Source organism: Bos indicus x Bos taurus, chromosome 15 (assembly GCF_003369695.1).
Source record: "Bos indicus x Bos taurus breed Angus x Brahman F1 hybrid chromosome 15, Bos_hybrid_MaternalHap_v2.0, whole genome shotgun sequence".
Lineage (NCBI taxonomy): Eukaryota > Metazoa > Chordata > Mammalia > Artiodactyla > Bovidae > Bos > Bos indicus x Bos taurus.
Window position 1 is genome coordinate 7491603 of NC_040090.1, and position 16920 is coordinate 7508522.

At 42.7% G+C, this 16920-nt stretch overlaps 2 protein-coding genes across 10 annotated transcripts in view; both read left to right on the plus strand.

Annotated features, from left to right (window-relative positions):
* The window catches only part of AMBRA1 (autophagy and beclin 1 regulator 1), a 173052-nt gene that overhangs the window by 86283 nt on the left and 69849 nt on the right, over positions 1-16920 (plus strand). The window lies entirely within an intron of this gene.
* On the plus strand, positions 11239-12478 carry LOC113905353 (transcription initiation factor TFIID subunit 9-like). Its single transcript, XM_027562501.1, has one exon. The coding sequence runs from the start codon at positions 11547-11549 to the stop codon at positions 12333-12335; it is 789 nt and encodes a 262-aa protein (XP_027418302.1). The 5' UTR covers positions 11239-11546; the 3' UTR covers positions 12336-12478.

Consider the following 16920-nt stretch of genomic DNA (forward strand, 5'->3'; position numbering starts at 1 on the left):
TGTGTACACTTGCCGATTTTCTGTCAAGTTGTTCTACCCACAATTAAGAGTAGAATATTGAAATTTTTACTCATTATTCCTGAATTGTATACTTTTCCCTTAAGTTTTGTCGGTTGTTGCCTCAAATATTTTGGGACCTTGTTATTAGGTACATATATGTTTGTAATTGTTTTGCCTTCCTGATGAAGCAACTTTTTTGTTATAAAATGTCCCTCTGTTCATGTAATGATTGTCTTTTTTTTTTTTTCTGGTATAGATGATATACAATGTTAAATAAGTTTCAAGTATACAAGACAGTGATTCACACTTTTAAAGGTTATATTCTCTAGTAATACTGTCTGTAGTCTAGTTTTCCTTGTGTCAGTATAGCTACTCCAGCTCTTTTGTGGTTTGTTGGTTGCATAATATATCTTTTCCCATCCTTTCACTTTAAGCCTATTTATATCTTAGAATCTAAAGTATGTCTCCTATAGAAACCATGCAGTTGTATCTTATTTTTCTGTCTAGCCTGACAGTCTCTGCCTTTTGATTAGATTGTTTAGTCCATTCGTATTTAATGTTATTGATGTAGTCAGATTTTTCCCTGCCATTTTGCTGCTTGTTTTTTGTCTTTCTAATGTCTTTTTTTATTACTCTATTTCTCCTTTACTGACTTCTTTTGTATTGAGTGGATAGCTTCTAATGTGCTGTTTTAATTCCTTTCTTGATTTTAAACTGTATCAGGATCTACCTCAGACTTACACAAACCTGATTCTGGTAAAATATAGAAACCTTGTTCCATTATAGCTACATTCTTACAGTCCTGCTTTGTGCTATTATTGCCATATATATTATGTCTATATAATAAACCCAATGGTACAGTGTTATAACTATTGCTATAGTTGTTATAACTATTGTTATCATTTTAACTATTATTGTATGTTATGTCATGTTCCAGGCATCCTTCTGTTGATTGTGTGCTGTGGGTACAACTGGGATACATCTTTTATAAGAATTTACTTTTCTTGTTAACTTTATTTTTGGTTGTTTTCTGACTCTCTCATCTTTTTTAGAAAACACTGGTTTAAAAACACAGGTCCACTTTCCTAGATATTTCCCACTTTCCTGGTATGTTAGGAAATTACTTTTAGGAGCCCTATCTAGTCTAGTTTGGCCAACTAAGTGGATATCTGGGCTACTGGCTGTGCCGACATTTAAAAAATAGTTGAATTTCTTAACTTGATATCGCAGTTGCCTAATAAAACAGCTTAATTACTGTATACCATATCTTCACCTGAATTGGCAAATCTGGGAAAGATTAAAAATAGTGAATATAGTTGAAGGCTATTGTGGTAACTTACATGAGTATGAGCAGAAATGAAGGATAATTCTGGTGTTAGACCCTTTATCTCCTTGGCTGGTCCATTCTCCATGTTCTTGACCTCTCCAGTAGCCAGGCTGATAAAGTGAGTGGCACATTCCAGCTCAACATCAATTAAGACAGCTGTTTGTAAATCCCAGATAAATGGACAATTAGTGGTGGTGGTACTAGCTAGGACCGCTTTAATAATTAACCCAATTACCTTTCATTCTGCTCCAGTGATGAAAGTAAAGGCGATAAGGGGCTGGCTTGGTTGCCTGGGAAACAGAGAAATAAATGCAGCACTCCTCCCAGAGAACCCAGCTTTCACAGATGCCTTTCAGCACCAAGGGCCTTGTACTTATTTGGCTTCCATCAGTCACTGAGCACCCGTGCTGTCTCTACCCCAGCCTTTTATCGCATCTCCTTTTTCCACTAGTGAGAAGTGTGCTCGTCAAGAATGTAGGTTCTAGTTTCGAAGCTGGCTTGTCTGTTGCTTCTTCAGGCTTTTCTAGAGGAAAATAGCAGGCCTTGTCGATGAACTTTTCTCTTCCTTTTGTAATGTGTGACTAAGTTTTTCCGTGCCTCCGTCTCTCTCGGCCCTAGGAAATTTCCTCTTGATAGCTCCTTGCTGATGCTTTACACCTGTGCTCTTTCTGTACTGTCACTTTGAAATGTACATACCACTTTCTAAAAGCTTAGCATTTTCCAGAGCACTTTCAGTCTTTTAAAAGATTTTAATGGTTCTGCCCTTGCAGAGTTTACTGTCTAGCCAGGGAGTAGCCTGGTTTTCTATATTTTGTGTGTGTGTGTGTTTTGGGGGGCAGGGGGCGGGGTTGGGGGACTTCACTAAAATTTTAATAATTCCTCTGAGACTTTTAACTGCCAATCCTGATAGATGTGTGTGTGTGTGTGTGTGTGTGTGTGTGTGTGTGTAACTCAAACCTGGGCTCGAACCAGGAATTTTATGAGTTTTGATGCAGTTTGAAGTAACTCGGAATGTGTCCCCATGTCTCTTTTGCATGGGTCTGTGAGCCTGAGTGGAGCTCAAAAATGACAGCTGCTACTTGCATTGTAGAGTTGGCTTGAGAGGCAGTAGAGCAAAGTATTCAAGAGTTTGGGCTCCAGAGATAGACTATCTAGGTTCAGATATTCATGCTGCTACTTCCTCACAGTGTAATCTTGGTTAATTTAATCTTTTCTTGGGACTCAGTTTCTTCATCTGTAAAATGGGCATAAGAATAGTATTTAGCTCAGAGAATTGTTCTGAGGATTAAATGAGCTAATATAAGCACTTAGCATGTTTGGGGGTTTTTTGGCACACGTAAGTGTTCAGTAGACTCTAGCTGTTTTCATTAGGATTTTGACTGTGAGACTTTGGGGCCAGCATTGAGTTAGAGCCGTGCTAGTCTCCGCACTGATTATAACCTTGCTGACCTCTCACTGTTCTTCTGTCTTCCTCAACAGTGCGCTTCCTGGGTCCCAAGCAGTGCTTTCTCCCCTTTGCTATGGTCAGTGAGTTGAAAAAACTCGGACTTGTGCTCTAAGACACCAGCAGATGGTAACCTGAAGTTCCCTATGTTGATAGTTTGACAACCTAATGTATCCATTGTTGCCTGTAGTCATGTCAACCAAGAGGGTTAGATTAGAGGAGTCACAGAGTTTGCATTTGAGTAACCCTTTTCTGTCTCTAATCAGAACTTGCTCTCATGAAATAAGCATCTACTCTCCAGACCAAGTACTTGCTCCTATGTAACCATGGCAACATAGGATTCTCAAAGTGGACCAATAGCATCAGCGTCATTTGGGATCTTGTTCCAAATGCAAATTCTTGATCCCTACCTCAGATACACTGAAGCAGAAATTCTGGTTGTGGGCTTAGGAATTTGTGTTTTAAATGGTCTTCTAGGTGATCCTGGTGCACTTGGAAAATTGAGAACTACTGCTCTAGATTAACTAATTAAAACAAGGGACAGAGGCAGAGAGGAAGAAATGGGAAGAGACGACTTGCTAACATATTTAAGGAGTGTGCGTGCCCGGAATCTAAGATGCATTGGTCCTGGTGAGCCCCTGGTATATAAGTCTTCTTTATCTGGAGCTGTGAGTAATGAGTAATGGCGGGGCGGGGAATGAATGAATTTGTTATTGCCTGCAGAGTGCTCAGCTGGCGTATAATCAATTTTTACTTGATAAACATGTATTGAGCTTCTGTTTTTTCTGTGGCACAGTGTTAGGTATATGATAGTACCCAGATGAAAAAGACATGATCTCTGCTGTCCATACACTTTCCACCTACTATGTAAGCCCATCATACTCAGAAATGGCTAGAGGACAGTATGTCTTGTGCTAAATGTATACACAAAAAAGAAGAATACACAAAAAACTGGCCATGGGAGTGCAGAACCTGCCAGCGTCTCTATAGTGGAAAATAGGAGTCTATTAAGCTTTTTTGCTGGGACCGCAGGTTCTTGTCGACTCTGCTAGGAGTTTTCTTCCTAGGCGAAGTTGACCTGTAGCCTTTCTTCTCACTTCCTAACTAGTCTCCTGCCAGTCCCCCTTCTTCCTCCTGAAAGAGAAGGTGGGCATCAAGGTATCCGGGCTGGGACCTGCTGTGTAACTTGTGCTGTGAGTTCTCTGTGCCTGGGGCCTCCCTAGACCCAGAGAGCTGAGCATCTGAGTCTTGTGGCTTGTGTACTTCTTAGGAATATTTCTCATCTTGCAGATGCAACTGAAGATGCCCTCTAATCTCCCAAGGACCCACTATAATGCCAGAACCCTTTTACTTCTGTCTTCTTAGGTTATGATTAGTACATGCTTTGATATGTTTTGCAACCCCTCAGAACACATGATACAACAATACAGAAAGCTATGGAGGAGACGTGAGGAAAGAATAAGCGCAATACGAGATCAAAGCCCTCCCCTTTTTTTCCAGTGGAGGCAGTAGCCAGTCTTCACTTTGTTTGAGATTAGAGATCTTATACATACTCTGGAAAGACTTGAAATAGTCTTCCTTGTTATCCCATCTACTCCATTATTTTTTGTCTGAGTCCTTGATAGGAATGCTACCCCTCCACCTCCTTCTTTTTAAAACTCTGATCTCATATTGGCTTTTCTTTCCCTTTCTCAGTTCATGTCCTCAGGCAGTCTCATTTATTCCAAACTGGCTGGAAATGCCATGGGAGCTGGCAGACAGCACCTCTCACCCTCTCTACCAAAGTAGAGCCAACCTGTGGGTGTTAATTTCCTTTCTTAAACACCTGCTGATCCACAAGGCTGGCTCTTCCCCCAGGGTCCTTGTGGCACTCAGCTGGAAGCCCAGAGCAAGCACAGATAGATATCTTGGTGTAAGTGATGAGGTGGAGAGGCACCTGCACGAGGCTGACCAGGGACCTTTTGAAGCGTTGAGACTTTTGGGGGGTGTTTGTTTTGGTCAGGTGTTTAGGCTTCCCTGGTAGCTTAGATGGTAAAGCATCTGCCTGCAACATGGGAGACCCGGGTTCAATTCCTGGGTTGGGAAGATCCCCTGGAGAAGGAAATGGCAATCCACTCCAGCACTCTTGCCTGGAAAATCCCATGGACGGAGGAGCCTGATAGGCCACAGTCCATGGGGTGTCACATCAGGGCCAGAAAGCTATCCTGTAGTGACATACTCCAGCCTGTAAAAATAGTTTCTCATATTACAGGGCCACCATGAGGAACCCCTGTGTTTGTCTGAAGCCTGGCTCAGTGCAGCTGTGTGCCATGCAGAAAGGGCCAGCTTCACTACTGGTGCCTTGAGCTGTGGGGTTATATTCTTTGGAATTGCTTGGCAAGCAAACTCATGATTTATTTCTTTTTTAATTTATTATTTTTTTTAATTTAAATTTATTTATTTTAATTGGAGGCTAACTACTTTACAATATTGTATTGGTCCTGCCACACATCAACATGAATCCACCACGGGTGTACACATGTTCAAACTCATGATTTATACTCTTATGGCTCATGCCCCAAAATGTTCTTCCTAGGCAGAGAATTTAACTGGTCCAGGCTGCAAAGCAACAGGGGGAAAACCAGACAGGAGGTAAAAGGTCTAGGTTCCCAGTGGCAATAAGAGTCTTTCAGGGAGGTCGGATGTGCTGGAAGCATGTGAGGAAAATAAAACAGCATTCATTTTCATGAATAAATCTGCCTAAGAAGGTGAATTTTCTTCTGAATCTGCCATATTGCCAGCCAGTGGCAGCTTTGGTAGTACTTGCTCATTTTTCCAACAGGAAGCTCACAACAGTGTCTTTATTGTAATTTCCCTGGACTAGTAAACAACTGAGGACTGACGGGGACATATCTAGTAACTCTTACTCAATAGAGTAAATTAGCTTAGAGACTGTGACAGTTCTATAGCAGCATTTAAAATTTTCCAAAACATTTCTCTTCACGCTGAACTGGTAAAAGGGTTGTGGACAGAAATAATGCAATAACTCAAGCTTAGTACCATGAACTAAGGTAGTGGAGTGGTAAAGAATCTGCCTGCCAATGCAGGAGACGCAGGAGACGTGGGTTCACTCCCTGGGTTGGGGAGATCCCCCTGGAGGAGGAAATGGCAACCCACTGCAGTGTTTTCACCTGGAAAATGCCATGGACAGAGGAGCCTGGTGGGCTACAGTCCATGGGGTCACAAAGAGTCGGGCACGACTGAGCACGATGTTAGATCATATTTGCAAAATGTGGTGACTGTGGTGGAATGCAGTGCTTCAAATGGGCTGAAAACAAAGACCCAAGAGCACTTCCTTGTGCCAGGGAGAGCTCTAAGCACTGTTCACATATTATTTCACTTAGTCTTCACAGTATTCCAGTGATGCCTTGGTATTACTCCTGTTTACAAATAAGGAAACAGAGGCATAAGCAGATGAAGTAGTTTGCCCACAACCACAGCTTGTACTTGACAGAGTAGGAATCAGAACTCAGGCTGTCTAGCTTTAGGTTGGGACTTCTCAAACAGAACCGTCATGGGGTATAGGGTGATGCCTTGTTGGCAGAAAAAGAGGCTGAAAAGTTAAACTCTGGTGTTTCTGTAAGAAAACAAAAAATAATTTGTTCAGCTTATGAAACCGCTACTGGGGAGCGGGCTGCAAATTCTCTTATATTCTTGTTGCAGCTCCTTTCCCCTCGCAAGAACCCTGTAGAAGAAATACATTCCCAAACAATGACTCCTGAAGCGGTAATTACACTGTTGCCATCCCATTGGGAAGAAGGCTGGGGCGGTGATTACATTCCAAAACAAAGCTGTTCGAGTATAATTGCACTGTGCTGCTCTTATCAGTCTGGGGAAGGCAGGCCTCTGGTCTCCATCCTCATTTGTTTTTGAGATGGAATCCGAATAGCATTCAATTAATAGGCAAGGCCCAGGCACAGGGAAGTCAGCCAAAAGAGCCAAGAGGACATTAACTTGCTCTTAGCGTTTTCCTCCCACCGCTTTCCAGACCTTTAAGTATCAGCAGATTTGAGGATGAGCCCATTTGAAGAAATGTATTTGGCTAATGAAGGGTTAGAGACCCCTGCTTAGAAGGTGTGCCCTCAAGCCCTCATGGGTCTTTGTACTTGAAGAAGAGGCAGTTAGGTAGCAGTGAAATTTCCCTGTCATCCCCAGCAGCTTTTGCTCTATCAGAGATTGGTCCTTCCTTCAAATCTTTCCCCCACATTCAAGTGTGTGTATGTATATACATCTATTATATATGTCTTGTGTGTATAGCTTCTAGTTGTGGAGCAGGAAGCCCCTCTCTGGTTCTATTGAGATTATAAGGCTGACTTTTGTGAAATTTCAGCAGTCATCCCTAGATCTGGATTGAAAGAAGATACAAGCCTAATTTAATCGTTTTGTTTTATGATTCAGAGGACAGAAAACTGCCTGTGACCTCTTAGGCATGCTTGTTGAACTAGAGCAGAGAAAGGAGAACAGTGTCTCTGTTATCAGGTTGAGGGTTGCACAGACCCCTCGGGAGGGGTGTAGCCTTGGCCACACAAACCACCCCAAAATTCACTGGCTTTTAAAAAGTGTTGTTGCTTACAATTCTGTGGATCCAACATATATTTCTCTGATCTGAGCGAGCTTGATGGCTCTCTCTGTCTGGTGATGGCTTGGCTGGGTATGGGTGGTCGTAGTTGATGTAACAGATAGGACAGTGGCCTGCTGAAGATCACCACATCACTGAACTTCGCACAAGTGATTGAGATTTTGGGATAGGGAGATTACACTGAATTATCTGTGTGGACCCAGTCTAATCACATGAGCCTTTAAAAGCAGAGGAGAAAGGCAGATAGGTCAGTCAGTGAGATGCAGTGGGAGAAGATGGGAGTTGTTTGGCGCTCAGCCACCAGTCAGCAAGAAAACCAGAACCTCAGTCCTAAAACTGCAAGGAACTGAACTCTGCCAAAACAAATGAGCAAGGAAACAAACCCTTCCCGAGAGCCTCCAGAAAAATAGCATAATCCTGCCACCACTTTGATTTTGGCCCAAAAGACACTTGCTGGACTTCTGACCTGCAGCAATGAAAACTAGTACATTTGTGTTAAGCCACTGAGTTTGTGGTGATTTGTGGCTGTAGCCACGGCAAACCAGTGCAGATGGTTTCCCACGTCCCTGGCCTCGGCTATGGTGGCTCGTCTCTTCTCTCTTCACCAGCTTTTCCTCAGAAGCCTCTCGGTTCCAGAGAGAAATGAGCCGTCAGGCCCCAACGCAACGCGCACTCGGCGAGTCTCTGCTTTTTTGCTTCTGTTATTATCCCATCAGCTAACGAAAGCCACTCGGCTAACCCCAGAGTCAAAGAGGGGACTGTCTCTAAGCACATGGTTTCAGAGGAGAGGCTTGAATCATGAGGGGTCATTACAGGGACATACCACAATGAAGTCAGTTTTTGAGATCTGCGGTAGCCTAGTAACTCACTGTCAGCAAACTGCTTTTTAGAGTGTCCTTACATATACATGAAAGGAAAGTTTCAGCACACCAAGGGATATCGATGTATAGATTTTGAATTCCAGAGAAATGTCTTGATTTTTCATTATTTAAATGGTTTAAATCATTATTTGGTTTATTCAGAGAGACATGCATTTGGAAATGACATCCAAATGGAAAGCTAGATCCTGGTTTTCTAGACAGAGCATTTCAGAAGAACTACCTTTTTTCTCTGTTTTCTGGGATGCAGCTCTCTATTTCTGTGTGCTGGAGGGTAAGAGATGTGCAGAAGAGCTCTGTGGGTGGCTGGGCCCCTTGGGGCCACGTGTATTTCTGTGTGGGAGCAAGACTGACAGGATTAACTGTGCAGGCACTTACTAAATTGGCTGTAAGTGAACCTGTGCCCATGGCATCATTTATAATCCGCAGCTTCTGTAACAGAAGCGAATTGGAAGAAAAGTGCCTAAAAACTAAGGCAGAGGGTCTTTGCATGGCCAGTGACCACGGCACATTATGCTTTCTTAGAGCAGTTGTTGGGAGAAGGTAGAATTCAGTTCTTCTCAAGCATAGGAGTTAGCTTTTGCTTGGCCTTATTGATAACACTGGTGAGAAACTTATTTTACGGGCTCCAGATACGAAGGCACAGACTGGGCCTCAGGCATGTAGAGCCAAATGTCATATTCACTAGTCATTCCTTCAGAACATGCTTGATGTTCAGAAGCATCTCCATAACTTGGTGGAACGCAAGCTGTGCTGTTAGTGAACTCTGAATTTTGCACTGGGCAGTTGGGTTCGAAAATAGGATGGCCTATGTACAAGAAAGGTGTGTACTTCTCATTGGAGGTTTAAGCTGGCCTTCTCAAGAACTTCACCCAGCTCAGCAGGGCACCCAGCGATTTAGTGTGTTCCCTGAGCATCTCTCTGCTCTGCCTTAAAGCTCAGCCAGGATTCGTGAAATGACTGTGAGGCAGTCAGGGAGCTGCTGCCGCAGCTTGCAATGCATGTGCGTGGCCTTGTCTGCTCCTAGAAAGTGAAGAGAAGCAACTTGGCCCGCACTGGGGAAGATTCCACTCACAAGAGGAAACGGAGCAGCAGTATGTCTTGGGAAGAACAGTGCTGAGAATGGAAATGTACAGACTGTTAAAAGAGGCAGAGATGCTCACCAAGCCAAATAAAACTAGAGCTTATCTCTTCTCTCCTGATAAGAAGTTAGAATGTGTAGTGATGGGATTCAGCCAGTATCCTTCCTGTCTTCTGCCTTTGCTTTTTGGGTCCCCTTCCTCACCTATCTTTAGACCTTTATCCATCATGGGTCACCGAATTTAAACTTGATGTTCTTTACAGCACAGCAAATACAGCTAACATAAGACCTAATTGAGAGCTTATAAAAGTCACAAAGTGTTTCTTGGCCTAAATATTTTCATTGATTCTGCTGAAGTGAGATGACTGGGGAAAGTGGTAAAATGTTAAATTGCTTCTTAGGAAACTAATTAAAACTGAACATATCAATGCAAAGCTTGAAATAAGTTGTTTCAAATACCCCAGTTCCTCCACTCCCATGGTCCAGATAGAGAGACTACAGGGACAACTTAAGAACACCTGATCTGAAGAACTTTCCAGCTGTTCTAATCTTGTCTTGCCGAGGAAGAGCTCTAAAGTCCTGTGGGATAGAAGCAGCCAGCACCAAGAGTTAGCTTGGGAGTCGTTAATACCCCTCTGTTGCTATGAAGCAAGCCAAACCGCCCTTGAAAACAATACCATCTAGGTGAAAACAGTGAGCTTGCCCTGCTGGCAGCTTTAAGACCTCAATGTCCCCACTTCACCTATTGAACTGCCAACTCTAAGACTCATTTATAGAATTTCTCAAGCTGCCACTGGATGGAAGTACTAGGGAATTGGCCAGAGAAGGTGGAGGTGAGAGCTGTGAAGGACATGTTTAGAGTCAGGTTTACTTTTTGTCCCATTCTACCGTAATTTCTAAGTACACCATGTTTTAGCTTTGTTGTTGTTCAGTCACTAAGTCATGTCTGACTCTCTGCTGCCCCAGGGACTGCAGCACGCCAGACTTCCCTGACCTTCCTTATTTCCCGGAGCTTGCTCAAACTCAGGTCCATTGAGTTGGTGATGCCATCCAACCATCTCATCCTCTGCCTCCTCCTTCTCCTTTTGCTTTCAATCTTTTCCAGCATCAGGGTCTTTTCCAGTGAGTCAGCTCTCCATATCAAGTGGCCAAGTATTGGATCTTCAGCCTCATCATCAGTCCCTCCAATGAATATTCATTGTTTCCTTTAGGACTGGTTTGATCTCCTTGCAGTCCAAAGGACTCTCAAGAGTCTTCTTCAGCACCATAGTTTGAAAGCATCAATTCTTTGGTGCTCAGCCTTTCTTTATGGTCTAGCTCTCACATCCATACATGACGACTGGAAACACCATGGCTTTGGCTATACAGACCTTGATTAGTGTGGACTTACTGTTAGTTTTCATTTTCAGGCATGAAGTGCAGCTGCCTACCTTTTCCTTTGTGTTATTAGCATCTCTTCTGCATGTGAGAGGGACTTTTTTCCTGAAAGGCTAGTGTACTGCGTAGAGACAGTGCTCTTTTTTGACACCTGAAGAAAAATTGTTATGAGTATAGAAATCTTGAAAAAAATCATCTTAGTCTTGGTTTCTGGGGATCTCCTTTATTTAAAGATGCCTGCTAGGAATTCCCTGGCGGTCCAGTGGTTAGGACTCCAGCCTTTCCCTGTCAAGGGCCAGGCTTCAATCCCTGGTCAGGGAACAAAGATCCCACAAGCCACACAGCATGGTAAAATTAAAAAAAAATAAAGATGCCTGCTTCCTTTGTCCTCCTCATTTTGGATGCTAGACTTCCCTCTTCTACCTCTCTCCTGTTCTGAGACCTTTAAAGTTAAGAGTCAAAAGGATAAGGCAAGAAATTATGGACCCTGTGATGCAAGCGTGTCCTCGAGGGCCGGGTAACCAACTGTGGGTGACGAGGCGACGGAGGTGGGTCTCGAGTGCCCCTCCAGGCCTCGAGTACCCCGGGCCGCTGGCGCTTGCCGTTGCCCGCCCCTGCTGGCCCCTCCCAGGAGTGTGTAGAGCACGTGTGCAGAGGCGTGCGGAGCCAGTGCGGCGAGGACCATGTTGCTTCCGAACATCCTGCTCACTGGTACACCAGGGGTTGGAAAAACTACATTAGGCAAAGAACTTGCATCAAGATCAGGACTGAAATACGTTAATGTGGGTGATTTAGCTCGAGAAGTTTGATCACCGAATATCATGGAGTCTGGCAAGATGGCTTCTCCCAAGAGCATGCCGAAAGATGCACAGATGATGGCACAAATCCTGAAGGATATGGGGATTACAGAATATGAACCGAGACTTATAAATCAGATGTTGGAGTTTGCCTTCCGATATGTGACCACAATTCTAGATGATGCAAAAATTTATTCAAGTCATGCTAAGAAAGCTACTGTCGATGCAGATGATGTGCGATTGGCAGTGCAGTGTCGTGCTGACCAGTCTTTTACCTCTCCTCCAGCAAGAGATTTTTTATTGGATACTGCAAGGCAAAGAGATCAAACCCCTTTCCCATTGATCAAGCCACATTCAGGTCCTAGATTGCCACCTGATAGGTATTGCTTGACTGCTCCAAATTATAGACTTAAGTCTTTACAAAGAAAGACGTCTACTTCTGCAGGAAGAATGACAGTTCCGCGGTTAAGTGGTGGTTCAGTTACCAGCAGACCAAGCACTCCCACGCTTGGCACACCAACCCCACCAGCCATGTCCATTTCAACTAAAGTAGGGACTCCAGTGTCCCTCACAGGGCAAAGGTTCACAGTACAGATGCCCACTTCACAGTCCCCAGCTGTAAAAGCTTCAATTCCTGCAACACCAGCAGTTCAGAATGTTCTAATTAATCTGTCGTTAATTGGGTCCAAAAATATTCTTATTACCACTAACATGGTCTCATCACAAAATACTGCCAGTGAAGCATCAAATGCATTGAAAAGAAAACATGATGATGACGACGATGATGACGACGATGACTATGATAATTTGTAATCTAGCCTTGACGCATGTAACATGTATACTTGGTTTTGAATCTATTGTACTGAGATTAAACATGCATGCTAGATGTTTCCATGTTGTGTTCTAGAAAAAATAGTATTTAATGAGTAAATATGCTTACCATACTTTTCGATTGAGCTGTTGTGTTAGATTTTCTTTAATAGGATTAGTAATGGTTTCTCCTCAGCCTTTAAGTGTAAAAAATAAAGTTGCAATTCGTGCATTTAAAAAAAAAAAGAAATTATGGGATTCTTACAGCAAGAGCTAAGCAGTATTGGTTACAAGTTGACTATTTCACATTTTACAATTTTACATGACTCATAACTTTTATGTGGGGAGTATAACTGAAACAAACTATCAAACTTGAAGTGGCCTCGGGCCCTGTCTCTGAAGGAGAATGTTGAAAAGAGTTCTGCTCCTCTGAAATCTTTTCTGTTTGTTTCTTAATTGGGCAGTCTGTGATGGGAGGGGTTTTTTTGTGTGTGTGCGCATCGATAGACTCCGTCAAAGAATATTGCAAACAAAGACAGACAAGGTTAAGGTCTAGTCTACTTCCCAGAGAAATCCATGCCCATTCCTTTCTCAGCCTAGGACTTGTACATTAAACATGAACATTTCACTTATGTTTTCCCTTGGCTTCGGTATTCATAAATGGTGCACGTTAGGAACTACCAAGAAGTCACCCATAGCTGCTTTCTTGTGAGAAGCCAAAGGTTTGGATTCTTCTTTTAATCGTAACTAAGCTTTTGTATTCCAAATCATGCCTAGCACTGGGCCTTGGAGGCTGCCTGCCATTTAAGTTGACCAGGACTTAAAACTATTTGGGTCCACTTTCAGAAGGACCTAAAATACTTTATTTATTTTAAAATTTTTGCTATTGATGAGACTATTCTTCCATTTAAAAACGTATTCAGTCCACCTCACTCGTTTTCTCTTCTCCTCAGCTTCCCTCCAGGTGCTCAGGTTGATCCTGTGGGAATATAGCGTGACCGTCCTCATCCCGTAGATACCTGTGGGCCTTCTCAAGCTGAACCTTACAGCTTCCATTTCTCAGCTCCACTCTGTGTCACTTCTCTTCTGGCTTTCTTGACTTCCGATCCCCAGCCCCACCACCATCTCTCTTGCTCTGAAGACCATGTCCAGCGTCTCCTTAGACGATAGACAGGGATTAGATGTCCTCGGTGCACTAGAACTGTACTGCTCTCCTTGAGCCTCACTTTATCTGCTAGGCATGGGGAAAGTCCAGCATGAGTACACGCCCTCTGTAGGTTCCCCCGCTCTGTCCAGGAGGCAACAGAGCTACATTAGAACAGACAGAAAAAGTTAGGGTCTCTCTTTGCATATGAGAAGGATGTGAATGGATCTCTTCTGTTCGTGTCGATCGTATACCTCAGAACAGTTATTTGTTCACTTATTCCCTTATTCGTTGAAAACTATTTGCCTCTGGTGGTTCTAATATATATTAACTTTATCATGAAAATAATCAACCAAGAAAAATACCAAAACCGACCAATTTTACTACTTCTCTCATTGCCATTATTCAGACGGATAATATAGTCGTGTTCTTAAGTCTGTGTGTTATGAATTCAGTGGATCCTAATTGCCCAACTAGGAATCAGACTTGCAGCCCTAGCGTTGATAGTGTAGAGTCTTAACCACCGGACTATAAGGGAAATGTCTGGAATGTACTTGAGTGCTACAATTTGCCAGGCCCTACGCTAAGCGCTGGGGATTTTTACTAGAAAAAAATAGATTAACTTTCAAGTTCAATTACTATTTTCATACCTTTTCAAAAGTGCTTTAAATTAATGTATCCAGAAGTCCTAGATTTTATCTGATTCCTTATTCCTGATTATTATATCAGAGTGGCTATCATTCTGATGTGATACAGGAGGATGTAGGCTTTAATGAATGTCTTTGGCACTGATCGTTAATTGCTGATTTCCTGGTGATGTTGCAATAAAGTATTAATTAACCACTAAATCCAAGTTGACCTCTTAGTCAAAGAAGCAGCTTTGTTTTCCTGAAGGGAGATTGGGTTTTTTGTGTACGGCCTAACACACTGGTAATCCACCAAGTTTTGACTGGTTGGTAAAATGCAGTTGTGCTAAATAAAATCGTTATTGCAGTGTAAGCTTAACTTTGGGCCTGTGAAGTTGCACCTATGTTTCAGAGTAGGATACAAGTTGGTAGGAGACAGACCTCATGTTCCCTAGAGTGTGAGAGGCTAGCGTGGCGAGTATGCAGTCGGAGCAGCACCAAGGCTGTCAGATGGGCACTGGGAGTCACTGTCTTATTCAACTGGTGCAGCACCTTCATTATTGAAAATGGCTTTACTACCGTGTTGTGTCTTCTAATCGCTTCAAAAATACTGCCCTCCCCCCCCACAAGTGGTATGTTACGGACACAAAAAAACACTGAGGGCTACTGATCTTGTGTGTTAGAATCTGCGCTAGACATTGGCGGCCGGGTCGTTGTCATTCAGGCTCCTTCAATAATTCACAGTGTGATTTGAGTGAGTCACCTGGTCTCTTTGTCTCTGACAGGTGAGGATGAGGTTAGCCTTACCTCCATGTTCCTTCCAGGGATTAGTTAAGTTGGGGGGGGAGGGTAGAAATGGTAAAGCACTCTTAACTCTTTTGAAAAATGTATTACCTGAAATTAAAAGGAATAAAAGTAGATATTTGCCTTAGCACCCAGGTTATTTGCAGTACCTGAACTACTTGGCACAAGCCGAGATCACCAACTTTAGATGTTCTGGTGACAGGAACGCCTCGATGCTAAGAGACAGGCTCAGGTGGCTGTAAAGAACCCATCTCAGCTTAATAAACGGAGTTGCCGAAGCACATCTGAGTTGTGCTAGGCACCCTTGGGACAGAAAAGAAATACTTCCTGATGAACTAAATAGAGGTGGTCACAGTAACAGAAAGAGGAAGCAGGACTTGCTTCGGGTTTGTGCATAGTCTTCTCATAGACTGAATGTAGTTTGTGAAGTATCCTTTGACTCTCCTTGACTAATTATTATTTTGATCTCTTCTCAGTTTTTCCAGGGATATAAAGCCAACCAAAGATCTTAGGTCATTCTCTACTCCTTTGCAAAAGTTAGTGTAGATATGAAATAAGACATCAAATCCTGAAAATATAAAGTTATTTCTTAACCCCTTGGGACGCTAAAAATGTGAACATAATCTTAAAGAAATAATCTGATGAAGCAAACCTATGTGATTGAATTTATTATTTTTTTTTAATTTTATTTTATTTTTAAACTTTACAATATTGTATTAGTTTTGCCAAATATCGAAATGAATCCGCCACAGGTATACCTGCATTCCCCATCCTGAACCCTCCTCCCTCCTCCCTCCCCTACCCTCCCTCTGGGTCGTCCCAGTGCACCAGCCCCAAGCATCCAGTACCGTGCATCGAACCTGGACTGGTGACTTGTTTCATACATGATATTATACATGTTTCAATGCTATTCTCCCAAATCTCCCCACCCTCTACCTCTCCCACAGTCTATAAGACTGATCTATACATCGGTGTCTCTTTTGCTGTCTCGTACACAGGGTTATTGTTATCATCTTTCTAAATTCCATATATATGCGTTAGTATACTGTATTGGTGTTTTTCTTTCTGGCTTACTTCACTCTGTATAATAGGTTCCAGTTTCATCCATCTCATTAGAACTGATTCAAATGTATTCTTTTTAATGGCTGAGTAATACTCCATTGTGTATATGTACCATAGCTTACTTATCCATTCATCTGCTGATGGGCATCTAAGTTGCTTCCATGTCCTGGCTATTATAAACAGTGCTGCGATGAACATTGGGGTACACGTGTCTCTTTCCCTTCTGGTTTCCTCAGTGTGTATGCCCAGCAGTGGGATTGCTGGATCATAAGGCACTTCTATTTCCAGTTTTTTAAGGAATCTCCACACTGTTCTCCATAGTGGCTGTACTAGATTGCATTCCCACCAACAGTGTAAGAGAGGTCCCTTTTCTCCACACCCTCTCCAGCATTTATTGCTTGTAGACTTTTGGATCGTAGCCATTCCGACTGGCGTGAAATGGTACCTCATAGTGGTTTTGATTTGCATTTCTCTGATAATGAGTGATGTTGAGCATCTTTTCATGTGTTTGTTAGCCATCTGTCTGTCTTCTTTGGAGAAATGTCTATTTAGTTCTTTGGCCCATTTTTTGATTGGGTCATTTATTTTTGATTTGAGGAGATGCCATAGAGCTTAATACTAAGGACAACTGAACTCAAATTTCATCTCATTTCTTGCCAACTGGGTGACCATGGAAAGTTGTTTAACTTATCTAAGCCTCAGTTTTCTTGTCTGTAGAAGAGGGGTTCTGTAAAGCCTTTCAGTGACTACCCTATTGAAAATTGCCAGTACTTTACCCTTGGTACTTTCCATTCTTCTTCTCTGTTTTATATTTCTCCGTGACACTTAATGTAATTTTAACATGCTGTGTGAACTCATGTCTTTGTTATGTAGCTTTTCCTCCCCGCCCCCCAGAATGTAATTCCCATGAAGGCAGGAATTTTTATGTGTTTTGTTCACTGTCTGGCATGTA

What these genes read in the sequence shown, in the direction of transcription:
- LOC113905353 (XM_027562501.1), top strand. Translation starts at nt 11,547, where the DNA reads ATGGAGTCTGGCAAGATGGCTTCTCCCAAGAGCATGCCGAAAGATGCA.